The following is a 24646-nucleotide window of genomic DNA, read 5'->3' on the forward strand; positions in this document are numbered from 1 at the left end:
CCACCGCCTTCCATCAAATGTCAGCCTCAGCCAGGAGCATAGGTGTATTTGGTAACTACGTACACGCCAGTGACTTGTAATTTAGAATTAAATTAGAGTCAACTAGTGAGCCACAAGTTGGATTACCAACTGAATTAAGGGATCGATCATCGATGGTGTAGTTAAGCTAGCTAGCGTCGTCATCTGTATCTCATCTGTACACCCACCCGTCTACACAAACACACGTAGTAAGACACCTATGTACGTACGTACGTAGAGACTAGAGAGCTGCTTGCTTGCTTGCTTATATATAGCAAACTCAACTACCTGTTAATAGACACAACAACAAGTACGCACTACAAAGAAACTTAGAAAAGCAAGTAATAAGATATGGGTAACAGGAACGACGAGGATAAGAAGGGTGGAGGGGCATGCCGTGGTGGCGGCCGTGGGGTTCCGGGGGTGGTAGTAGCACCTTTATTGGTGCTAGTGTTTGCCGGCATTGTGGCGCAGGAAGGAATACTAGTGTTGGCTGCTCAAGAAGTCGACACGTCTTGCCTCAATCGGCTTGCGCCTTGCCTAAACTACCTTAATGGAACCCGTCACCCACCGGACAATTGTTGCGATCCTCTGAAATGGGTGATCAAGTCCAATCCTGAATGCTTGTGTCGTATGATAAGCAACCGAGGCACCAATGAAGCTGAGCAAGCCGGCATCAATGTCAATGAGGCTCAGGAATTGCCAGGAAGATGTGGCCAACGTGTCAACCCACTCGTCTGCCTTTCAAGTAATGGTAATTCATTCATTACAAACATTAATTAATTATAATAGTCATTCTGATTAATCAACACCACCATCAATATAAATATCCTTTTATCTGTTTGTCCTCTCCAAATTATTCTATATAAGCGATAATTCAAACTCGGTGCAGAATAAAAGTCTGCCCTAACCAACTTGACTAAACCTATGTCTGCGTCCTTACTCCAAATTGAGTTACTCATATCATATGTAGTACAACACAATATAATTGAACTAATATTTTAGTTATAAGTAAGCTTTATGTTATTGCCTTTGATTGCAGGTTCACCTAATGATTCCAAGAACTCCGTTCCAAATTCTGCAAACAGCTTTTCGTTGCTCTTTCGTGGAAGTATGGCGGCCACAACTCTATCGTTGTCTCTTCATCTTATATTTAACTGGCATCAAATACAATATAGTTTCTCGATCAATTAACCGCCTCATGGACGGAAGACATTAATTCACATTGCAATAATCAAACACTTTCTTCTTCTTTCTCTCTGTCTCTTGTTAGTTGTATCGGGTTTCTTTTTCTCAATACAAATTCGAAGATTACAAAGGGATCAGTGCTCCTAAATGTAATTAATACGTTGATCATGAAAGCTCAAAGGTGATCAATGCATGTGATGGATGGGTGTGGCTTGGCTTGGGGCAAGTTAGTGCACCAAACACGCAATATGTCTGTTTAATAATTTAACGGTTATCTAATTTAAGAAATTCAGTCTCAACAATTTGTAATAAAGTTCACGGAAGAATGACCAAAAATTCAATTTAACTAAAAAATCTTAGTTGATGCCAATGAGGTCTATAGCCTAGTGAAAAATATATTGACTTGCAGATCAATAATTTTATATTCGAATTCTAATGATATATGTGTGTGAGAAACCCCATCTTTTTGTAGTTTTTATTTTTGTTGTTGATAAATTCTAGAATTACATTTATAATTCAGCCAAAAAGCCTAGTCACAAAGGGCTATTACAATAATGGAGCGATCTAATATTAAAATTAAGACAATCTTGGGCTCCTCCACAAATGATCACATAAGATCGAAGAAACTCTAGCATAGACATCCAATTAAAAGTGTAAATTCAAAATAACCAAAAATAAATAAAACTTAAAAAAATCAAACAATAACAAAACAAATAAAACTCTCGTATTTCCTTATAGTTTATACCTCGTATACAAATAAAAAAGAAGAAAAAACCCCAGTCCACTACTAATGGAGAATGGTTAAAAGTTTTTAAGAGGGAAAAGTGATAAAAGAAGCATCGACTTGTAAGTTGTAAGCTAAAGGGACCGTCCAATACGAACAACGGTGCAGGCCCAAGCCCCATATTCATATTAGAAAAATATCTGTTGGGTGGGTGGGTACGCATCTTCCACATGGCTATCAGGCTTCCAGGCTTCATTTCATGCTATAAGATTTAGAAAAAGAGAAAAAAAGAGAAAAAAAGAGAGGAATATGAATATCTACGAAATAGCCTTCACCCGTGCTCTCATCACTGTGGCAGGCAAGTGAACAAAGGAGAGCAGAAAAAGTGAAAAGGAATAGTGAAAGTAAAGTAAAACCCCTCCAAAACCTCAAACGTGATAAGTTTGGGTTGTTGATTGTTTGTTTAATTATCCAGTCAGTCAGTCCACTGGGAGTCTGAGATGGCTCTGCTCCTTCCAATCCCTGGCCCTTCAAATTCAAGGTGGTCGGAAGAGGCAACTGCAATTAGTCCGGGGTTTAGGGTGTGGTCGCGTCCCGGGAGCACGCTCTGGGGAGTCTTCTTGAGCCTTCATCCCTACAAAAATGCCAAAATTAGAGGAAGAAGAAGAGGACAGGTTTGCTGCTGGGTGCCCAATGCTGTGTACACCCCCTCCCACACCCAAAGTAGTGAACAAGGAGGAGGAGGAGGCTCGACGCAGACGCAGTGGAAACCGAAATCTGGGGCTGAGGGGAAGCGAAGGGACGCGGTGGAGGCAGTGGGCGACGCCATATCCTTTGTAAACGAGAGGATTAGGCGGGAGCAGAGCAAGAGAGAAACGAGAACGGTGATGGACTCGGAGGAGGCGGACAAGTACATAGAGTTGGTGAAGCAACAGCAGCAGAGGGGGCTTGAGAAGCTCAGAGGAGATGCTAGTTACAAGGTCGACCCCTACACTCTTCGTTCTGGGGACTACGTCGTTCACAAGAAGGTCGGCATTGGTCGATTCGTTGGGATTAAATTCGACGTTTCCAATTCCACCGCGGAGTACGTCTTCATTGAGTATGCCGATGGCATGGCTAAGCTTCCTGTTAAGCAGGCCTCTCGCTTGCTCTATCGTTATAGTCTGTACGTTTCCTTATTTTCTTCCTTTTCATTCTTTCTACTCATTCAACAAAGAACAAACAAACTGGAATATGTAAAACAATAGAATCAAATTTATCATCTAAGTTTTCATCTTTTTTCAGCCCAAACGAAACCAAAAGGCCCCGCACTTTGAGCAAATTGAGCGACACCAGTGTATGGGAGAAAAGAAAGACCAAAGGCAAGATTGCCATTCAGAAAATGGTTGTTGATTTGATGGAGTTGTATCTACATAGACTCAAACAAAGACGCCCTCCCTACCCAAAGACTAATGCCATGACTCACTTTGTTTCTCAGTTTCCTTATGAGCCCACCCCTGATCAGAAACAGGTTTTTCCTCTTACTACTCTCATCTCTCAACTCTCACCCATGCACACCCTGCCTTTTTATTTGCTTATTGCTTTGCTGTCATCCTTCCATTTGCCAACCAACCGTACATCACTCAAACTACCTTCTCTGGACTCTTCCTCTTACACATTTACGTGCACCTTATACAGGCTTTCATTGATGTTCACAAAGATTTGACAGAGAGAGAAACCCCAATGGACCGCTTAATTTGTGGAGATGTTGGCTTTGGCAAAACTGAAGTTGCCCTGCGTGCCATCTTTTGTGTAGTTTCAGCAGGGAAACAAGCTATGGTTCTCGCACCCACTATTGTTTTAGCCAAGCAACATTTTGATGTTATTTCCGACCGGTTTTCTGTCTACCCAAATATCAAGGTTGGACTTCTGAGCAGGTTTCAGGTACGCCAAGTCTTCTTACATATGATATACATCTTATGCATTCCGGAATTTGTAATTTGCAAATCAACGGAGGACCATCATATAATTGGTTGAACTTCAGAATCGTATTGGTTAGCTTATTTTGAAGCCCAACTATATTTTTTTGTTCTGTTTCTGAAACACCCTAGATGTTTCAAACTGCTATTTTCTTTTAGTCTGAGACTGATCACAACTGTTATGGCATGTAGACTAGAGCAGAGAAAGAGGAGCATTTGGACATGATTAAAAATGGTCGTTTGGACATAATTGTTGGGACTCACTCACTTCTTGGAAGTCGTGTTGTGTATAATAATCTGGGTTTGCTTGTGGTTGATGAAGAGCAGGTTTGTCATTGAATCTATTTTCTGCTATCTACAATAGATTAGATCATCTCCTAGTTGCCTTACAGTGACCTACATAGTTTTCTTTCTCGTAAAGCATGTACTTTCTTTCTGCTCTATAGAGGTTTGGCGTCAAACAAAAAGAGAAGATTGCTTCATTCAAAACATCAGTGGATGTTCTTACTCTATCTGCAACACCTATACCACGTACCCTGTATTTGGCCTTGACTGGCTTCCGTGATGCTAGGTAATGAACTTGTCATTGAACTTATAAACATCTCTAGATCTAGATGCCCATTTCAATTCTTCTTTTTGGAAATTTCAGAACAAGGCTGGTTAACGAATTACATTATACACACACACATATAGCTTCCATTGAGGAATCCCTCAAAGAAGCTTATTTGAGGGACACCCTTGTAGGGGCCACTCCACATTGTATTTTACTAATTCAAACCGTCTATTTTTTAGATAATCATTCAAAGATCATCTCTACAAAAAATACTTGAATCCGATATCATTTGACCACTCAATTGAGTTATTGAAATTTTAGTACTTTCTTGAAGCACCGTGTTCATTGATTTTGTAGGACACAATTGGATGTTGAAATAGTTTCTGATTTGTCTAATTTTTTGCAAGAATGATCTATGAATGTAGACTTAAAAAATAGATCGTTTGGATCGTTGAAAAAAAATTCGTAGGAGACCCTAAAGGGTGCCCCTCAAATAAAATTATTTGAGGGATCCCTCGATAGAAGGGGACTGATATATATGCATGTGTGTATAGGAAAGCCAGTCTATTAAATAACTATACGCTGCACTTGTACAGGATCAATTGTAAGAATCTGTTATTAGAATTTTCTGAATAATATTATAAGTAGTCACAATTTCATCACTGTCAGTGACTATTATTTGTTAGTGAGAATCATCCAATTTGAAATGGTTGGGTTAAGTCTTTTTTTGTTGTTGAGTTGTATGTAAAATAAAAGGTGGTCAAATTAATAATATCATAGACAGTGGAAAAGAGACAGAGAAATTTAGTTTACTCCACGGTAGGTCTTACATAATGATGTGATTTATATAACTCGCCAGTCCCCTAATCTGATACTGTTGTAATTATGAGTCCTTCCTTTGTTTCAGTTTGATTTCAACTCCACCACCAGAGAGAGTCCCTATCAAATCCCATCTTTCTGCATACAGTAAAGAAAAGGTTTTATCAGCAATTAAGCATGAGCTGGACCGAGGTGGCCAAGTGTTTTATGTATTGCCTCGTATTAAAGGTAACCTCATTGATCACTCGTACAAAAGTCAAGCACAAAGATTTATTTGTATGGTGTTTGCTTGGTAGCAGTTGTGTTGGCAGTAACTATGCGTTGAGTCTCTGTATGGCTTCTTTCATTGTTATTAATGACCAAATGCATTTATCACTATTTTTTTAGGCTGTAGAGTGAAAGAGGATTGTCATGTTCATGATTTTTGATTCATTTGGCTTACATGTCAAAAGAACAAGAGAAATTCCATTACTGAATAACAGCTAATTAGAGGAATGTCAAGGCTGGTTTTCCCACAGCATTTTTTGTTTTCACATCTGTTCTTATGTTGCAGGACTTGAAGAAGTGATGGAGTTTCTTGAACAGTCATTTCCCAATGTTGAAATAGCTATTGCACACGGGAAGGTACTTTCTTCCTTTCTTTAGCATTTGATATCTCTCAAAGGGAACTACTATGAGATCAAATATAGACGCCTAATGTGAAACCATTATAATCAATTAACATAGAGAAATGAGTTATGAACTAAACTTTATAATGTTTGTGATGAAATTTAAACCTTAGGAAAATTGAGGATACATCAGGATCTGAAAAGGATATCATATGCGTCAAGTTTCACAGCTTAGGATGGGATCTGCTCAGTTGGGTTTCTTTCTCTTCATTCTATACTGATATCTGCATTTTTTTCAGCAATATTCAAAGCAGCTAGAGGAAACCATGGAGAAATTTGCACAAGGTGAAATCAAGATTCTTATATGCACTAATATAGTAGAAAGTGGGCTTGACATTCAGAATGCAAACACCATCATCATTCAAGATGTTCAACAATTTGGCCTTGCACAGTTGTATCAGGTCTTGCTCTTTCTTCTTTCTTCATATATTTCTCAAATGGTGCAACATATATGGAAGACTAACATTTAAAATTGTTATCTTTGTTACTTCAAATCCTTTCATGTATTAAACAAGGGAATATAATGGTATCTGAGCTTTTCTAACTCCTTATCCATTTTACTTATTCTGTTAGTTTTTGTTCTCTCTGTTTTTTTCTTTTCATTAAATGGTAGTAGTTGCGTGGAAGGGTAGGGCGGGCAGATAAGGAAGCTCATGCACACTTATTTTACCCGGAGAAGTCACTACTAACTGATCAAGCACTGGTACTTCTTTCTTTTTGACCTTTGATGTTTTACTGATTACAGTAGTCAATGGATCCTCAAATGCACGAGAATAACTTTTGTATATTCTTTAAATCTGCTTGTGTTACCCTTCATGATATGTAGCACTACTTTTTCATGGTTGGTTGCTATTTTAGATACACTTTAAAGACCATTAGGTACTGTGTTCTGGATATTCTTGTTGGTTCTTACTTCAGAGTGTTTAAAGTATCATTCATTGTGGTCATGCTCTAGGAGAGACTTGCAGCTCTTGAGGAATGCTGTGAACTCGGGCAAGGTTTCCAACTTGCAGAGAGGGACATGGGAATCAGAGGCTTTGGTACCATCTTTGGTGAGCAACAAACAGGGGATGTTGGAAATGTTGGCATTGATCTCTTCTTTGAAATGCTCTTTGAGAGCCTGTCCAAGGTTTTTTCTTGTTCATGACCCACTTGTTTAATATTATACTTTTATTAAAAGGTGCATCATGGTTAGGTGTCCTTTGTGAATCATTTCTAGCTTCTTGCTTCCATTTTTACATGCAATTTGGCTAATTTATTAAATTAACTATTGTATTTTGCAATCTCTTCAGTGCTCTAACTGTATAAAATATAAATGTATTAGATGGCAATGGTTCAAAATAGTTCTAATGTCGAAATGGGCCTAGTTAGTATACTTTGTTGATTACGTGTTCAATACACACACATTCTCTCTCTCTCTCTCTCTCTCTTTCTCTCTCTCTCTCTCTCTCTCTCTCTCACACACACACACACACACACACACACACACACACACACACACACACAACACACACATGTAATAACTGTTTATTCATTAGGCCCACTTGATGTCTGGAATGTGAGTTTTGCACTTGATGTGATGCTTTTTTTTTTTGGACGAAAACTTGATTGTGCTACTAATTCTAAACTTCTTGTTCTTATTTGATGCCAGGTTGATGAACACCGTGTAGTTTCAGTTCCTTACTGGTCCGTTGAGGTATTTCTACTATCACTTTTTGTACCATCTTAAAATAAACACTTGAACAAGATATATGCTGGTTAGTTTCCAACAGATCATATTGTAACTCCTAGAAGAGATTGAAATGAGTATCTCTGGTTAAGGCTCTTTGAAGTAAAATTGACAAATGGTCCAGAATACGCATGGGAACATGGATTTGTAGTTGTATATGATTATTACGTTGGTTGACTGACTATCAGGGTGTGCTTTATGTACTTTCAGATTGATATAAATATAAATCCTCATCTCCCTTCTGAGTACATAAATTATCTGGAGAATCCCATGGAGATAATTCAGGAAGCTGAGAAAGCTGCTGAGAAAGATATCTGGAGTTTGATGCAATATGCTGAGAATTTGCGCTGCCAATATGGGAAGGAGCCACCCTCCATGGAGATTCTTTTAAAGAAGCTGTATGTGAGGAGGATGGCAGCCGATCTTGGAATAACCAAGATATATGCTTCAGGAAAGATGGTTTTTATGAAAACAAGTATGAATAAAAAGGTTTTCAAGCTGATTACAGATTCAATGGTTTCTGATGTTCACCGAAATTCTTTGGTTTTTGGGGGTGATCAGATCAAGGTAATAACATATCATCACCTTATGTTCCTTTTTGTTTTCTTTAAGTTTTAGACAGGTGTGCGAAGTTTTGGAAAAGAGACTTTTATTGCTTTTTACACACGGTTCCCCAACAGATCATCACGTTTTTCTTTTCTTCTCCGTCTTTGTCTCTTCTCTTGCAGGCAGAACTTCTCCTAGAGCTACCGAGAGAACAACTCCTAAATTGGATCTTTCAATGTTTGGCTGAACTTCATGCTTCCTTACCTGCTCTGATAAAGTATTAGTTGTGTAGCGGTCATAATTCCAATTCTTTTTAATGACGGTACTGCATCATGGATTTGCTTATTGTTTGCCACTCTTGAACCTCGCATATAAGCATTGGGTATTAAAATGGGCCCCAACAATCCGTCTCAGTTTCCATTGCTTCCAGGTCGTGTCTTGTAGTTCCCTGGTATTGCAAAACCAAGATGACCTGGCTCGAGTCACGTAAGTCATCACAGATTGATGCGAGCAATGAATGTATTACAACTGTTTTCCTTCTTCCCTTGGTGGGTTGGGTTCTGATCAAGTCTGCAGTTCAGTGGCAAATAATCCGAGGTATTTCAACCGTACTGTTCAAATTCGTTTGTTTAAATCATCATCAGTGCTTCTGATTGAGTTCCATTGGCAGGTTACTTGTGAAATAGCTGCTGCAAGTGGCTCTTTAAGAGGGATACAGATTTGGCAGCGAAATTCCCATTCTCATGCATACGCATGCGCGTACGCAAATCCTATTTGTGTAAGGAAGGATCATATGTCCGACTAATAGTCTAATACTATGGCTGTCTTGCTTGTAAATCAAGACGCCCGCTTTTTGACATGTAATGTTGAAAGAGATAAGTAGTTAGCCATGAGGAAGGCCGTCAACTGTATAGTGTTTGTAGTGTAGTTTCAGCAGACAAATTATTTAAACTGAGTTTCCCCATTTTTTCTCGGTTCCTAAGAAATGAGCTAAAAATCAACTATTTTTCTCTTCTTTCTGTTTTGGGGTTGGATGGGCCTGTATGTAGGAGAAAAATTTAGTTGCAATGTGGATACTAATAATGTTATGTTATGTGGAAGTGTTATCACGCGTCTCAATGAGATAGTAAAATAATGCTATCATTGTTTGATGGAAGTCTTTCTCTGTATGTAGGGGTTCTTATTTCATTGACTGGCGGGTACCCAAATTGACAGCTGGGACCTAAATTACAGAATGAGGCCTACCACTAAGTCACAAATTAATTTGCCAGAGCTCTATTTTTTTTCTTCTTCTTTTTATATGCAAAGGAGGTCTTACAGCCTTATAGCTGCTTCCTGGTTAGGTGTTAAAATTTTTAGTTTTATTTGGGGAGGAATTTGAAATTCGAACTTATTAGGAAAAAAAGAAAAAAGAAAAAAAAGAAGCAGCAGCTCTACAGTCTACTCACTCTTCTGGACCCGCATGAAGGTCGGCCCAATTCTCTCCAGTAAGACTCATCAGTTTCTTTAAACAAATTTGGGAACGGCTACCATACCAGACTTGCTTTACAGATACATACAAAGACGTGGTAGATCCCATCCCACTCCTTGTGGTCTAATTCCATTTATTATTCCATCAATCTCAAATAAGGTGTGATGTTATTAACAAATTAGGAAGAAGAAAAGAAAAAAAAATGAGCTTTCAAGATGTGCAGAATAGCGGAGGAAGGGGAAAGAAGGCAGCAGCGTCTCCGTCGCAGGCGGTGGCTGCCGGAATATTCCAGATCAACACTGCCGTTTCCACTTTCCGTCGACTGGTCGATGCCATCGGCACTGCCAAGGACACTCCCGACCACCGCCAAAAGCTGTGCGTCTCTCTCTCTCTCTCTCTCTCTCTCTCTCTCGTCTCTCCCACACACAAATTTCAAACTCCCATCGGCACTGACTTCTTGTTAGACTGCTATACTAACACACTCGCTACTCAAAAATCAAGATTTTTACTTACTAATGAGTACAATGAGCCTAATGTAATCTAATCTAATGGCAGACACAACACAAGGCAACGCATACTTGAGCTTGTCAAAGATACGTCTGCCAAGCTCAAAGCCCTCAGCGAATCTGATCACCACATCAATGTCAATGTACGTCTTTCTCTCTCTCTCCCTCTCAGTCTCATCACTGCTTTTGAATCTTGATCTGCAATTATTAACATTGTTCTTCCTGCATCTTCTGACGTTTATTTATTTCTAAATAAAAAAATCCATCTTTTTGTTGTTGATAATTTCAGCCCAGTAAGCAGATAGAAGATGCCAAGCTTGCAAGGGATTTCCAAACAACATTGCAAGAATTCCAGAAAGTTCAGCAGCTCGCCTCTGAGCGCGAGTCTTCTTACATGCCTTCCTTGCCATTGGCAGCAGCAACGTATATATTTCTACTCTTTCGAAAGAACACAATCTTCTTTGTTTTCTTTTCACCTTCCTAATTTCTGATTGTGTTTTGTATGACTTACCTCCATACCTTGTTGGCTGGTTTTTCTTTTTTGTGCTTTCACTATAGCTCTGCGGCCTCTGCCTCTGAGGAACATTTGGAACCTACCAGCACCAGGGATCAGCACCGCCAACCTTTCCTTCAGGAGCAAAAGAGGTAATCAATGTTCTATCTGCATTCAATCATCATTGCTTGTTCTTTTCGTTTTATTTCATCTGTCATTGCTAATTCCAAACCATCCTTCACCTTCCATTTTTGGCTTTTCATACTATGAGAAAGGATGAATAGTTCCCAGCGTTCTTCAATTGGGTTATTTAACTTTTGTATCGTTGGACTGCTTGGAGCTCCCATCCCATGGCCTTCGCCTTCGCTTTCTCATTTCTTTTTAGAGGGTGAAGGTCGAAACTTGCTTCCATGAACCTTGTACATTGAGAGTCTTAACATAGGCTACCCAATGGCCATATATAGTTTGAGCATCTTCGCATGCATATATACATGGATTGGTCTGACATATTCATAGACGAATTACAATGACCCTTGTTTTTTAACAAACACATGCAGGCAGGAAGTACTTTTGCTTGACAATGAGATTTCTTTCAATGAGGCCATAATTGAGGAGAGGGAACACGGTATTAGAGAGATAGAAGAACAAATCGGACAAGCTAACGAAATTTTCAAGGACCTTGCAGTTCTCGTTCATGAGCAGGGTGTAGTCATTGGTAGCATCCAGATACCCAGCAGATGATTTATTTCCATTGTATCGCTCACTTTCACTTTCCATTCATGGATCTTTTTGCTCTTATTTATTTATCTGTTAAAGTGTTCTATTATTACAGATGACATTCACTCTAACATTGACAACTCTTCTGCTGCAACGACCCAAGCCAGAGTTCAACTAGCTAAGGCCTCCAAAGGAGTTAAATCCAGATCATCATGGGTAAGTACTTAGTAGTATACTTTCACGTCCTATCAAATTCAATTGTGGAAAACCTGAAGTTAGCTTCTGACTTGCCACATTACTGGTAAGCCATCATTCTGAATACAGGGTGTTTAGCAGTTATGCTAGCTCAGTGAAGGAAAAAGATGTGTTTGAAGTCAGATAATCTATCACAATAATTCAGTCTATATTCAAATAAAATCTGCATGTATTTTCTTAAAGGCTTCAGATGAGCCCAGGAATTATGTGCCATAACAAAAATTGTAAGAGAATTCATGTATCACAAAAGGAAATTAGCACGCCCTCATCATGCCATCTTGACTGTGATACATACTACGTTGGCAATTTTTAGTCTGTGGATCACCTATGATAGGTTTCCTGTATGTATGGCGAAGCCTAGTGGTTAATACATAATGGACAGAAAGAAGACGTTAGGTTGCAAAGAGAAAAGGAATCTACATGCAAACACAAACTTTCATTTTTGTCTAGTGTGGCAAGAAGACTGTCTGTTATAATAGCAGAGGGACATGTTAGAGTAGTTTTGTGAACAAGGCCACCCTGTAATACTCAATTGCAGGTTATAGAGCTGAGCTTACCATGTTCTCTTAGAAGTTGATTATAATAATCCCTTATTTTTTATTTCCTATCAAAGTTGTCTGTAGAATTGTATAAAATCTGCAAAGTTTGTGTATTGCAGTGTTGGTGGGTGGTGGCGGTTTGTGTGGTGGTGGTCGTAGTCGTCCTCATCGTCCTTATCATATAATGTGCAAGTACATATATACAGTCACGATGTGCCTCTGCATGAGAAAGTTTGTGTGATGGATTCTTTGTTTATTGAAGTCCTCCAGCTTTTAGTTGAGATTTACATGTATTAGAGTGGAATACCTCTTTGTTTGATTGCCTTTTGTCTTAAGGCTGATTTTGGTTGTTTTTGTATTATGGTGGTTGGGTTTTGCTTCTGTAATTCATTCGCTTTTTAGAGCGGGTTTTCTCTCGGTTTGGTTTATGCTTTCCTGTTTGTGTATATTAAAATGATGGATGTCTTTTCCAGCTATTCCATTAGGTCTGTCTGGTTTCAAGTGAAATGATCAAGGTCTTGGGTTGTGCACATCATGTGAGAAGAGAGATAGGCACAATGGGTACGCAATGTGTTGCCTTATTTGTTGTCTGATATAACATGTTCGATTCAATGAAGTTATTTGTATAGTAATAATAAAATAAAATGAAATAAAATAGAAAGATATACGTCATATGATTCAATTGTGGAAAACCCGAAGAAGGCTCGTTTGAGGATCTGAGGACCTAGTTAGGAGGATGAGGATATCAGAGGATGATTGAGATTGCCTGCGTTTAGGTTTAGGGTAGTGAGTGTATAAAATATAATATATACTTAAATAACATTTTTGTATATCCATTTCATATCCTTCCTGTCTTTACAAGCGCAACAACATTTTCACGTGGCATAACATTATTGATTGGGATAGCAAAACAGTGTTATTTCCGTTGCAACTAATGCATGGGAATATTGTGTGATTTATGGTGTGAGTGAGACAAACAAAACAAGAAAAGGAATATTGTGTGACTTATGATTTATTCAACAATGCATGGGGATTGACAGGAAGTGTCCCCTACTTTTCCACGAAGGTTTCAGCCAATTTCAGCTGGTTTGCGAATAACGCCCCAATTTTGATTGGCTCGGAATCCACACCACGCATGAATCTTTTGGCTTTATTTTGTATGGACAGCAACGGTATATAAACCATCAATTGCTTCCTCATCTTTTCCGGCCCCTCTTCTGTTTTCGCTTCATCACCTAGGGTAGCTAGCTAGCTCTGCAAACAGAGATTTATGTATCTATATATGCAATATCATATATATGGGATATGATTCATATATGTGTTTTGTGTGTATGTTTACAAATTACATGGCTTATATTAATATACGAGACGTCTGAGGTTTTTCTTAACTCTCTCCCTCATAGGCTTACAGTACTAACTGAAAGAAGATAGGTAATCGTAAGCGTATGAGGGGGGTGTTAAGATGAAGTTTGGCTTCTCTCTATACCACCCCAAGTTTTATACTCATTACGTTTTAACGGGCAGGGAAGTATAACTGGCTGGTATTTGGTACAAGTACGGTACCTAATATATATTATATATTGACAATCCAGTGGGTATGTTATAGATGAATACCCGATACCAAACAATTCTTTTTTCCATTTATTTATTTCTGAAATTTTTTGTTGCCTTACAGACTGACTAGTACCACATTATATAGTTAGTATATATATGGTGTTACATGGAATTTATACTCCAAACCAGTCCAGTGGTATACAAGACAAGACAATACTCCAATCCAGTCCCAGGTGGTGGTGGTGTTAGAAAGAATTTTCCTCGTTTGTTGAGAATTGAATTGAATTGAGCATGGAATTTATAAGGGTTTACCAATACCAACCAACCATTGTATCAAGATTGACCACCACCAGTAAGGTGAGGTCCACGATTGACCAAAAGAAGAGACAGACACCATTCATTTCATTAATTCCCATGAGGCATGAGGCATGAGCCATGAGCCATGACGACGACGACGACGATGAAAATGGAGGAAAAATGAGGACTGGATTAGCATGGCATGATGGCATGAATATTGATAGTAAATAGCATCTTTGATTTGCTAAACCAAGTAAGTAATCATGCAGTCAGCAGACTGAGACGCCACTCATCTTAACTTGATCATGCATGCACTGTGCACACTCACAAGTTCACAACACAAATGCTCTCACTAGTACTAGCTATTATTATATACATTCTTTTTTAATTGTTTTTTAATTTATTTTGGGGTACCTATATATGTACATGCAGCATATATATTCTTCCAGCTTTTAACAGACTGCAAGCGAAGCTACCTAGCGCCGCTGACCCAGTCATGAAAGCATTACCATTTGCAGGCTTCAGCAAAGTCCATCATTGTTTTTTTCATCTTACTTATAAAATATGCGACACCAGATCAGATCAGACCAACAAGTTACAAATTTAGTTTAGTTTATTACACATTGACATTAGAGCACATATATATATATATATATATATATATATATACACGCGTTATCCCATCATATTCTGATGTTCCTCATCGCAGCTGACATTCTTATTTTTATTTTTTTTACAGTTAATTCTTACATCTACTGTTGTCAACTAGAATAGAACGTATGAGACAGCATTTTATTATATGCTGATATTATACACGCGTTAATACCATCTCCTTGTGCTGCTTCATAGTTAATTAGTACTTCTGTCTGGGTTTGGGTATTGTCTTTCACACTTCTTCACATTTATATTGTCGACGTTTTTTTGTTCTTCTTAAATTTGCAACAAACAACAACTAGTTATTGACAGTTTATATTTCTTTTCCAGCAGACAGGTCTGTAGGCTTCTCATTTTCTGATCCTCCCTGTTTCTGTTGCCCAAGGTTGAGATAATGTAGTTATTGACAGTTTAGCTGTTTTTTTTATAAAAAAAAAAAATTCAACAGATACATTCGAGTTACTGACTTCATCAGCCGTTCCACAATCTTACTTCAGTGTAGGGAGTGGTTTTTCCTTGTTTATCTTCCTTAATTTGTTTTACTTTTGTTATTTTTCTGTTTTGGATTCAAGTTGTTTATGAGCAAAGTTCATTTTCGTTGAGTAATTTTATAGTGTTTCCGTAATGATTAATTGTAATAAGGTGGTGTACCTTTTCATATTAAGAATGCGTTTATGTGTTCACATTAATGGTACATGATTTAAAAATAATTTGTCACTCTTATTTGATGCATCACATCATACTATGCAATGAATTATTATTATTATTAATAGAAAAAAAAAAAGGAAGTCTGATGTCTTTCCTTTATAGGACCTACATGATGATGTTCCAATTATAAAAACTGTGAGGGGGGAGAACTTCATTTTCGTTGAATTAATTTGGTGGTTTTAATGGAATTAATAGGTGCCTAGTTCAACTTCAACTCGAACCAAAACGAAATCATATGACAGTTAGTGGAGCCCACCCCTCAAACAAAAGTTTAAAAATGATCAACGGTCAGATGACAGCAGTTATATTGTATGCCTCAGCGTAGCTGATTCCTTAGCCGACAGTTGAAGAGTACGGTCGTAATAGCGTGCGCTGAAGTATCACGCCTTGGCTATTGACCGGACAACTCTTTCTTTCTGTCTTTTCATTTCTTCTTCTTCCATCCGTAGGAAATGAAAATAAGATAATTCCTTCCTTCCTTCTTTCTTTCTTTCATTGCCCATTTGCCCTTTCTGATCTCTTCTTTCTTTCTTGGAATCCCTGAACCTCAAATCTCCCAATCTCACATCTGTCTGATTATCTTCTGGAATCAATTTCAAACGCCCCATCCGCCCAGCCCAACCCAAGGAGGAAAGCAACACACGAACAAGAAAACAAGCCTCAGAATTTGGATCCGCTGTGAATATTAGCCTCGATCGAAATTTCAACTTGTCCGAGAAAGGTCAAGTAAGCTCCCGAGCTCCAAACTTTGTTTTTTCACCTTTTATTTTCTCTTGTTTTTGTTTTCTTCTTCTTTAAATAAATAATTGCATGATTTCGCATAATGATTCCCGATCTATCGGATTGATGCTAAATGCCGATTATATTAATCATTTCATCCGACACCGACGCCGGGATTGATCATTGATCTGCCATCTTTTACACCAGCAGATTTAATTTGCTTACTTTGAGACCTTTGGGTGTTTCTCAATTATGCCTCTGCAATTCCAATTCCTCTCTATCTTTACCTTTTAATAAAGGTTCCTCCATTTCAATAGCTCCATCCATGCCAGAGCCATTTCTAAATTTTATAGTAAGTAAGCAATGCGATTGATGATTGTATTCAAACACTGACCGATACATGGGAATTCCTCAAGCATTACTCTTGCTAATCAATCGCTATACGTTTCTTCTTGTGCCAGATTTTATAACGATTGAGTGTCAACTTCCGGTTTCAACTGCATGCAGCCACGGCTTCACATCTCTCTCTAATCCATGGGGGAGTGGGTCGTTGGAGCTTTCATCAACCTTTTCGGCAGCATTGCCATCAACTTTGGAACTAACCTTCTGAAATTGGGGCATAATGAGGTATACTCTATACTCTATACTCTATTCCTTTGTGTGTGTGTTCCTTCTTGTGGAACCATTGTGAAATTGTGATTTGCATAACTATCACTAAACAAATTTATAACCTTCCTTCCTCAATGTTATTGTACCTAGTCTGAAAATGCAAATTTTAGCAACCTGTGTTCATCTGCAGCAATTTAGTACTGATGAATGTTTCTACTCTGACACAAATCATTGAGAGAATGAATACTCTGTTGTGACAGCATTTATCCCCATATTCATACCATGATGCAAGCGTCGGATTTTTTATTTTCTGTTTTGGCAGAGAGAGAGACATTCAATACTAGAAAGTGAAGGAGCAAGTGGAAAGCTTCCTTTGAAGCCTATTATACACTTTCAGACATGGAGAGTTGGTACAGTCTTGTCTCGCAGTGCTTCATTTGTTCCAAAGGTTTTTCATATTCTATTTCACACGGTGGATTATGGACATCGGACTTAAATATTATATAATTCTTCACATGCAGGCTTTTTATTTTTCGTTCTTGGTAATTGCCTAAATTTCATATCCTTCGGATATGCTGCTCAGGTCAGTACAAACTAAATTTTGTAGCCTTGTTATCTGAAACTGGAAAGTAAGATTAGTACTGATAAGTACTCAGATGAAAACATCTGCTACAAGCTTGGACGCTTATCTGTATAAGTTTATTGTTTCTGTTCTTTCTAATTATTTCTTGTATTCTTCTGTGCAGTCACTTCTTGCGGCACTGGGTTCTATTCAGTTTATATCCAACATTGCATTTGCTTACTTTGTGTTAAACAAAATGGTGACTGTTAAGTACGTTAAAATATGAAGTGAGAATAGATTTTCATAACTGTAACACCATTTATACATCCATTTTGCACATCTTTATCACCTTACTATTTCTAAGTACATCCGTGTATTAAGACAGCTTTCTTTGCAGGGTAATGGTTGCCACAGCCTTTATTGTTCTTGGGAACATTTTTCTTGTTGCTTTTGGCAACCACCAATCACCTGGTACATGATTCATTTTCAATTCACAATTGCTTACAGTTTCATTAGTGTATTGCATTGTGCCAAATCCCTGAATATCTGATCAATTGTTCTGTATTTTGGTCCTACCTGTGGCAAGAAGCAACCATCCCAAACTCACACACACCCACACAAGTAGAACAATCTTCCCTGCAAATGTTGTATACAACAGCTGTCTCGCATCCAACCCCTCACATGTTTGGGAGAGGGCTGTAGTATATAAAGGCTGCACAATAAACTTTCTCCACAAACACAAAATATATAGAAAGAAGATGAGCATGGACCATGAAATATATTATATCCACAAGTAATGGACTCATGTATGTTCGATTTGTTTTATTACAGTATACACACCAGAACAGCTGGCCGAGAAATACAGCAACATTGCATTCCTTCTTTACTGCCTAATTTTGGTTTTAGTTGTTGCCTTACAGCACTCCATTTACAGGTGAGATTCTGAGAACTAAGTGCTGACTGCTTCATTCTTATTAGTAAGCCTCCAACACTTTATTTTTTGTTTCATCCAATCTCTGGATATACAGGAGAGGAGAACTTCTGCATGCTGTTTCTGGACAGGATCTAAGACCCTATTGGCATATGCTACTTCCTTTTTCCTATGCTATAGTTTCAGGTGCTGTTGGGTCATTCTCAGTGTTGTTTGCAAAATCTCTGTAAGTTAGCTTGCCAAGATATTGTCTTCCTTGTGTGACTCAAGTGGTGAAATCATCCAAGCCTTCTGTTTCTAATTCCTCTTTTTTTTGGCAGCTCTAACCTGCTACGCTTGGCCATGTCTAGCAGTTATCAGTTACATAGCTGGTTCACATACTCCATGCTCCTTTTATTTCTAAGTACAGCTGGATTTTGGGTATCAGTTATTGCAGAGCCAACTTTCAATTTCATGGTTTGCAAATTGCTGCAATCGCATGGGAGATGGTGCTTTATTTAGCTTTTATATATTCATACTTTTTACTTCTACTTCTGCAGATGGCCCGGTTGAATGAAGGATTGTCATTATTCGATGCAATCCTTATTGTTCCTATGTTTCAGATTGCTTGGACATTCTTTTCCATTTGTACAGGATTTGTATATTTTCAAGAATACCAGGTCTCTCTCTCTCTCTCTCTCTCTCTCTCTCTCTCTCTCTCTCTCTCTCACCAACATTTTTATCCTTTGCCTTTGGAATATGTTTAAGTTCACGTGGAAATCTTATTTGTTGTTGTTAAAACAGGTATTAAATGCACTAAGGACAACAATGTTCATACTGGGCATGATGTCTGTGTTCGTAGGCATTTCTTTGCTGGCACCTGATGATTCAAAAGGTATTTTGATGGGCTTTTTATTAATTTTTTTAAAGACTTTTAAATACGCAGAATATCAAGACAGGAACTTACTCCAAATTTTCAGGTGCTGAAGTCAAAGATAATTCATCTTTAGTTTCTGTGATGTCTTCAACCATTCCAAAAGACGCGGGCAGGTACACAATACACTCTTTTACGCAGTTTAAAAAATAATGGAATTTGAATTTTCAAGCTATCTATGTTCTTTTTATGTTCTTATAAAGCACCTAGGAAACCTTTGAATGATGATTCAATACTCAAGGTTTATAATATAGATTATAGTGAGTATGCCTTGGTGCAGTGGTATGGCTTGCCGTTAGCAATTTCAAAAAAGGGGTATGGCTGCCTGTGTCTTGGCCTACCCAGACCCTGCTTTGGCAGGAATCTCCTTGCATTAGGCTGGCCTTTCATTCATCATTTCTACACTGTCTTGATATTAATATAATAGAATGAACAACAAAATATGATGGGGAGGTTTTTGTATGACCACATATATCAGCGTTCCTTATTTGTTGAACAGTTTTCGTTATATGATTTCACTGTTGTAGCATATTCATTGGAATCTGAGCCGGATGAATATTCTGTTTGTTTGTGATTTTCACCACTGTTTGATACCGGCGTCTACGTTACAGGCTAGCTGTTCCATCTGAAGATATACAAATTAGAGACACAAGATCATTTGTGCAAGGAATCCTGGTGAAGATTTCAGATACAATAGTGAAGGCAAAGGTTCTCTAAACTGGCTTGTTGAACTTGCTTATATATAGATTTATGGTATGACTGACTATTAATGAGATGAGTTTGCATCCTTTTGCAGACTGCTTGTGCGTTGTCACTTGGATTTGGAGAGGATTCAATTAATGCATCTGCGGTCCTTGTGATGCCCATGGTGTCATCAAAGATAACGGGCTTTAGAGGAAACGGGTTTGACCGGGCGAAGATTTTCTCCATGAAAAATTCTGGTTGGACTAAGATCTCTATGGATGAAGATGCTACAAAGATGCTAGAGACAAGCCCTGTGCTTCCTGAGAGCCCTTGATAGGAGTAGTAAAATGCATTCAATTGGTTATTATTAGGAGGGAATTATATCCATTTTATTGTCTTTTGTAGAAATACAAATGTTTAGGATTCATTATTTTTCCGCTTATTCAGGCATTGCTGTTTTCTCAATGAGGTGTAATTCGTCACGCTATTGTATATTCTTACTCGCATATTTGAAAGAAATGAGAGTATCTTCCTTTACGGATGCTTAATAGCGCTAGCTTTCCAAATGGTCGAGGTCTAGGAGTCTAGCAAACAGACAACGTTTTGTGGTAGTAAAGACGCGGGAACAACGTTTTACCTAAAGACGCTGGCAGTTTTGGAGGTAGAGCGTGATGTTTGGGAGGGCTACAAGCTTAAAATTACGAGATAATTATGAGCTTTTTTCTGCAATCTATGCCTATACTCTTCATATAGCTGAGGTGAGAAGATGAGAAAATAAAGAGCTGAGCTGCTAACCAATATAGTACTAATTCAGTTCAGTTATCCAATATAATATATTAACATTATTAATAATGCTATTTGTACCACATTTATTGAGAGAGGTGATCCCACCAGTGTATTTGGATGGCATCTAATACCCTGCATTAGAGGGGTGGTGAGCGGTAAATGTTGTCAATTCAGAATTGTCCAACTGTTAACCAGTATTACATATAATGAATTCATATCACAATAATTTTGATTGAGATCGGTCGATCCACTAGTCCACAGTTCTTAGGAAGGAAGAAAGGATTTGGTTGGTCTGACTCTGAGCTAGGTATTCATGGAGCATAGATCAATGGAGTATTCCAGCAGACAACGTTATTGGGTGTTAGAAATCAAACTCATGTCGTGCAAAGATCTGAAAGCCTTCAACTTCTTTCAGAAACTCTCAGTTTATGCGATTGTGTCGCTGAAGGTAATTAGCGATGATGCGGAGAAGAAAGTAAAAGAAGCAGAAGAGCAGATGAATGAAGAGGTAGTGGAGCAACAAATTAAAAAAACACCAACTGATGGGGAAGGAGATGGAAATCCTGAATGGAATCACGAGATGCGGTTTGAGTTTGATCATAATGATGATCATCGTCAGTTGAAGGATGGACGGCTCTTGATTCACTTTGATCTGCGGCATCAGGGTCTGGGAATATTGGGAATCGGAGACAGAAGTATAGGAGAGGTTCGTGTTCCCTTGAATGATCTGATGATCCCACATATCCCACCGTCGCCGGCGAATAATTCTGGACTTGGACTTGGACTTGGAGGAGTGCAGCAGCAGCAGCAGCAGGCAAGGTATGTGAATTATCAGGTCCGGACTAGCGATGAAAAACCCAATGGGATATTGACCTTCTCCTACAAGCTGAAGCTACTCATTAAGGTACTTATACTTTAGTGATCATATATTAATAAATAATTTGGTTATATATTAATAAATAATTTGGTTTGGACAGGGTGCAGGTACTGATGATCCGCGTATTCAATACCCCACAATTACTTTGGAAGAAGATGACGATGATGATATTATACACAAGTTCAACAACACTAATTCTGATATTACGAGTTCCGGATCCCAGCAGCAGCAGGAATATTATTACACATCAAACATATCATCAGCTGCGCCCGCGCCCGCACATAATAATAATTATTTGCAATCACAATCACAGTTACAAGCTGATCATCAACAAATATGCAGCAGCTGCCTACCACAATATCATCATCCTTATGATCCACTAGTAGCAGTAGCAGTAGCAGGTCATCGCACCTATCATCCACCGCCACCACCACCGCCACCTCCCCCGCTCATGGCGGATCATATGGCATCTTACCCTTACCACCCTCCTCCACCCGGCCATGGGATGGTCCATCCTCCATGGCCACCCCATCCTTACCATGATTACGGTCCTTGGAGCCCGCCAGCTGGGATTCGACGACGCCCACATGGAGATGGACATGGACATGAACATGGGTTTTTTTAATTATTAGTTTGATGATATATATGTATATATTAATACCGGAGAATAGATCGACTTGAAATCCTGGCAGGCCGGGACTGGCTGCCGGAGGGAGTGGTATGGTATGTAATAATATTAACAATGTTCCCAAAGGCCCCCCCAATTCACTCACGTCCATGCATCATCAGTGCATATTAATTATAAAATTATAAATTATATTATCTCAATATCTTTCTGAGATGGGAACGGCAGGCAACGTTTAATTCCATCCATCCGATGGCCGTCCTTTTCTTTTGTATCAACCATGCTTGCACTACCCAGCTAATGGTCCTCCTACCCTACTCGATAGATCTTACCTTTAAATAATGTATTTCTCTAACTAATGGTCCTCAATTCTCATCCTCTCTTCTCTTCTCTTTACCTTTGAAATGCTGTTGTGCTTGTGCATGCGCGTGCCTTCCTCCTATATATCTCATTCTCTCTCTCTCTCTTTTCCGTCTTTTTTTTTGTCATTTTATCTATTTATCTCATTTTCAGTTTCGCACAAGCCAAAAGTAAAAAACGCGTTGTTTCGGAAAAGTACAAAGAACATTGAAGTTTGGAACACAGCCAGACTAAGCAACTGGAGTGTGACAAAATTTGAGTGCCCACGACGGGCGGACCACCAACTTAAACCTAACCTTGGTCAACACCACTGGCCCACACCACACCAACTTATGTAAGACGGAAATATCATTATTTTGTTATTCTATTCTTGATAAATAAGATTATTTTATATATAATTGTGTTATTAGTCGAAATACGCCCCACCCCACCTACAAATGCAAAAGCCAAATAATAATTTGGATGCATATATTTTTGTCATTACACTAATAGAGCTAAAGTTGCGATATTATTAATCTAGATGGTCCTGTATGATTACGACTCTCGATCGGCTCCCCTTTTTAATCTTATTTATCAAGATTTCCATTTCCTTAGAAATTAAGATACAAACATACATTGGGATTTTGCAGCTTTTTTTTACTCACTCATGAAATGGAGCCACTTGTCTTGTCTATATATAACTTTAACCGCTTTCGCTTTCACTTTCACTTTCACTTTCGTTATAATATTCTTTATCTTTAATTTCTCTCTTTTCGTTGCTTTTGTTTCTCAACTCCTCCCACTCTCTCTCTGTTCCAGAAAATGAGAGAGTCCAGACTCCAGACCCAAAAGGAAAAAGAAAAAGAGATGCTTTCTGCCTAGCCCTAATGGACGGTAGAGGTAGGACAGGCAACTCGTACCATTGCTATATAAACCCTTGCGCGTACTGCATCTACTCGTTCGTCCAAACTACCTACTTTTTATTATTATTATATATGTATTGCATTGTTTACTACTTACCTACAAATCAAGTGCATCAATAGATAAATTTCCGCTTCCCATCTCTCTCTCTCTCTCTCTGTATTAATCTTAATTAATATTTGTGATTTTCTTTTGTACGCACGTAGACCTTGGTTTGAATTTAAAGTACGAAATTTTAAACCAGACGTATGCAATTGTATCTCTCCATCCGAATCCCATCGGAGGTTTCTTTTCGTCTCAATTGGGTTGTGGGTTGTGCTTTGAGAAATATCAAGGATTAATGCTAGCTAGTATCGCAAGACCAAATTAATATTGAAAGATGAAGAAGAAAGTATCTGCACTAGTGAAGCAGATAATAGCTGCAGTGAGCTCAATTGCGAAGAATAAAACTCTGGCCCTTAGGAGCAAAACCAGAGCCATAAAGACTCGAATCATTATATTCTCGTTGCTGAACAGGAGGTTTGTGATGAGCTCCATCTCTCACAAGCTCCAGGCTTTGCTAGGGCAGCAGCAACACCATTACCCTGAATCTGATGATGATGATCATCAGGAAGATCAAGACCAAAGCAAGGGCAAAGCCGGCGCACTTGTAGTCAACCCAAGCAGCAGCAACAACGATATTATTAATGTTGTCGTGTCCCACAGATCCCACCAGCACCAGCCAGTTGATCTTATTATTAATCCAACTGATGATGATCACATTCACATGACGGCGGATTCGGAGGATAATATTGATATTGATCATGATATTGATCATGGGTACTTGCACCACTTGGTAGAAGCTCAAGCTCAAGCTGGGGATCATCACCTTGACGTGGATAGATATTGTGAAGAGGAGGATCAATTCGAATCTGTGATAGATATTGTGAAGAACTCAAAGCAACAGGCTGGGCAGGCATTCAGTCTGGAGGACGACATAGACCACGTGGCAGACTTGTTCATAAGGAGGGTCCACCGCCAAATCACAATTCAGAAGCAGCACTCCTTCAAGAGCAAGAGGCACCAGTGACGGGGTTGACATGGCCGCCACCAACCACCTATTTTTTTCATTATTATTAAATTTTTTTTTTTAACGGTTGAAAGTAATTTTCTCGTGTATCTTCGTCATATCTCATACGATGTGATATAATCGTATGAACTGGGCCTAGTGGCAATTTCCTCTTGAAGCGTGTGTGTGTTTGTTTGTTTTTTACTTAAACTTTTTAATATTCTTTAATATTAT

General features: G+C 38.6%; 6 protein-coding genes across 10 annotated transcripts; all 6 read left to right on the forward strand.

Moving 5' to 3' along the window:
* LOC18783676 (lipid transfer-like protein VAS) lies at positions 26–1336 on the forward strand. The gene is given in 3 exon segments (XM_020559404.1): positions 26–772; positions 1061–1160; positions 1162–1336. Coding segments are annotated over 3 exon segments (579 nt in total). The 5' UTR covers positions 26–369; the 3' UTR covers positions 1238–1336.
* LOC18782967 (ATP-dependent DNA helicase At3g02060, chloroplastic) lies at positions 2016–9296 on the forward strand. 2 transcript variants are annotated; one of them, XM_020559698.1, is made up of 15 exons: positions 2016–3095; positions 3215–3440; positions 3608–3853; positions 4081–4215; positions 4335–4459; positions 5349–5488; positions 5814–5884; positions 6168–6329; positions 6545–6631; positions 6884–7057; positions 7580–7624; positions 7868–8224; positions 8386–8525; positions 8634–8800; positions 8874–9296. In XM_020559698.1, the coding sequence occupies exons 1-13, from the start codon at positions 2431–2433 to the stop codon at positions 8485–8487; spliced, it is 2535 nt and encodes an 844-aa protein (XP_020415287.1). In that variant the 5' UTR covers positions 2016–2430; the 3' UTR covers positions 8488–8525; positions 8634–8800; positions 8874–9296. The 2 variants fall into 2 exon arrangements, with proteins under 2 accessions (XP_020415287.1, XP_020415286.1); XM_020559697.1 differs by having other exon boundaries at positions 8386–8800.
* On the forward strand, positions 9605–12714 carry LOC18784279 (syntaxin-22). The gene is made up of 7 exons (XM_007215743.2): positions 9605–10049; positions 10230–10323; positions 10470–10603; positions 10739–10825; positions 11231–11388; positions 11506–11606; positions 12304–12714. Exons 1-7 carry the CDS (start codon positions 9877–9879, stop codon positions 12367–12369), a joined length of 813 nt encoding a protein of 270 aa, XP_007215805.1. The 5' UTR covers positions 9605–9876; the 3' UTR covers positions 12370–12714.
* On the forward strand, positions 15741–20364 carry LOC18782468 (probable magnesium transporter NIPA8). 4 transcript variants are annotated; one of them, XM_020559612.1, is made up of 15 exons: positions 15831–16123; positions 16325–16469; positions 16579–16744; positions 17049–17136; positions 17248–17309; positions 17473–17558; positions 17686–17759; positions 18120–18222; positions 18317–18445; positions 18540–18675; positions 18759–18878; positions 19003–19093; positions 19179–19248; positions 19744–19840; positions 19929–20364. In XM_020559612.1, exons 3-15 carry the CDS (start codon positions 16652–16654, stop codon positions 20148–20150), a joined length of 1371 nt encoding a protein of 456 aa, XP_020415201.1. In that variant the 5' UTR covers positions 15831–16123; positions 16325–16469; positions 16579–16651; the 3' UTR covers positions 20151–20364. The 4 variants fall into 4 exon arrangements, with proteins under 4 accessions (XP_007217235.1, XP_020415201.1, XP_020415200.1 ...); XM_020559611.1 differs by having other exon boundaries at positions 16328–16469; XM_007217173.2 differs by lacking the exon at positions 16325–16469 and having other exon boundaries at positions 15741–16123; positions 18540–18639.
* LOC18783871 lies at positions 20665–22452 on the forward strand. Its single transcript, XM_007215496.2, has 2 exons — positions 20665–21506; positions 21580–22452. Exons 1-2 carry the CDS (start codon positions 20916–20918, stop codon positions 22102–22104), a joined length of 1116 nt encoding a protein of 371 aa, XP_007215558.1. The 5' UTR covers positions 20665–20915; the 3' UTR covers positions 22105–22452.
* Positions 23196–24590, forward strand: LOC18782244. Its single transcript, XM_007217641.2, has one exon. It carries the CDS (start codon positions 23744–23746, stop codon positions 24431–24433), a length of 690 nt encoding a protein of 229 aa, XP_007217703.2. The 5' UTR covers positions 23196–23743; the 3' UTR covers positions 24434–24590.

This window comes from Prunus persica, chromosome G3 (assembly GCF_000346465.2).
Source record: "Prunus persica cultivar Lovell chromosome G3, Prunus_persica_NCBIv2, whole genome shotgun sequence".
Taxonomy (NCBI): Eukaryota; Viridiplantae; Streptophyta; class Magnoliopsida; order Rosales; family Rosaceae; genus Prunus; species Prunus persica.

What these genes read in the sequence shown, in the direction of transcription:
- LOC18783871 (XM_007215496.2), top strand. Translation starts at nt 20,916, where the DNA reads ATGGAGCATAGATCAATGGAGTATTCCAGCAGACAACGTTATTGGGTG. An exon ending in AGCTGAAGCTACTCATTAAG is followed by an intron (nt 21,507 to 21,579) that starts GTACTTATACTT and finishes TGGTTTGGACAG; the next exon opens with GGTGCAGGTACTGATGATCC.
- LOC18782468 (XM_020559612.1), top strand. Translation starts at nt 16,652, where the DNA reads ATGGGGGAGTGGGTCGTTGGAGCTTTCATCAACCTTTTCGGCAGCATT. An exon ending in TTACAGCACTCCATTTACAG is followed by an intron (nt 18,223 to 18,316) that starts GTGAGATTCTGA and finishes CTGGATATACAG; the next exon opens with GAGAGGAGAACTTCTGCATG. An exon ending in GTGTTGTTTGCAAAATCTCT is followed by an intron (nt 18,446 to 18,539) that starts GTAAGTTAGCTT and finishes TTTTTTTGGCAG; the next exon opens with CTCTAACCTGCTACGCTTGG.
- LOC18782967 (XM_020559697.1), top strand. Translation starts at nt 2,431, where the DNA reads ATGGCTCTGCTCCTTCCAATCCCTGGCCCTTCAAATTCAAGGTGGTCG. An exon ending in CCACCCCTGATCAGAAACAG is followed by an intron (nt 3,441 to 3,607) that starts GTTTTTCCTCTT and finishes CACCTTATACAG; the next exon opens with GCTTTCATTGATGTTCACAA. An exon ending in TTCCTTACTGGTCCGTTGAG is followed by an intron (nt 7,625 to 7,867) that starts GTATTTCTACTA and finishes ATGTACTTTCAG; the next exon opens with ATTGATATAAATATAAATCC.
- LOC18782244 (XM_007217641.2), top strand. Translation starts at nt 23,744, where the DNA reads ATGAAGAAGAAAGTATCTGCACTAGTGAAGCAGATAATAGCTGCAGTG.
- LOC18784279 (XM_007215743.2), top strand. Translation starts at nt 9,877, where the DNA reads ATGAGCTTTCAAGATGTGCAGAATAGCGGAGGAAGGGGAAAGAAGGCA. An exon ending in TTCCTTCAGGAGCAAAAGAG is followed by an intron (nt 10,826 to 11,230) that starts GTAATCAATGTT and finishes AAACACATGCAG; the next exon opens with GCAGGAAGTACTTTTGCTTG. An exon ending in TTAAATCCAGATCATCATGG is followed by an intron (nt 11,607 to 12,303) that starts GTAAGTACTTAG and finishes TGTGTATTGCAG; the next exon opens with TGTTGGTGGGTGGTGGCGGT.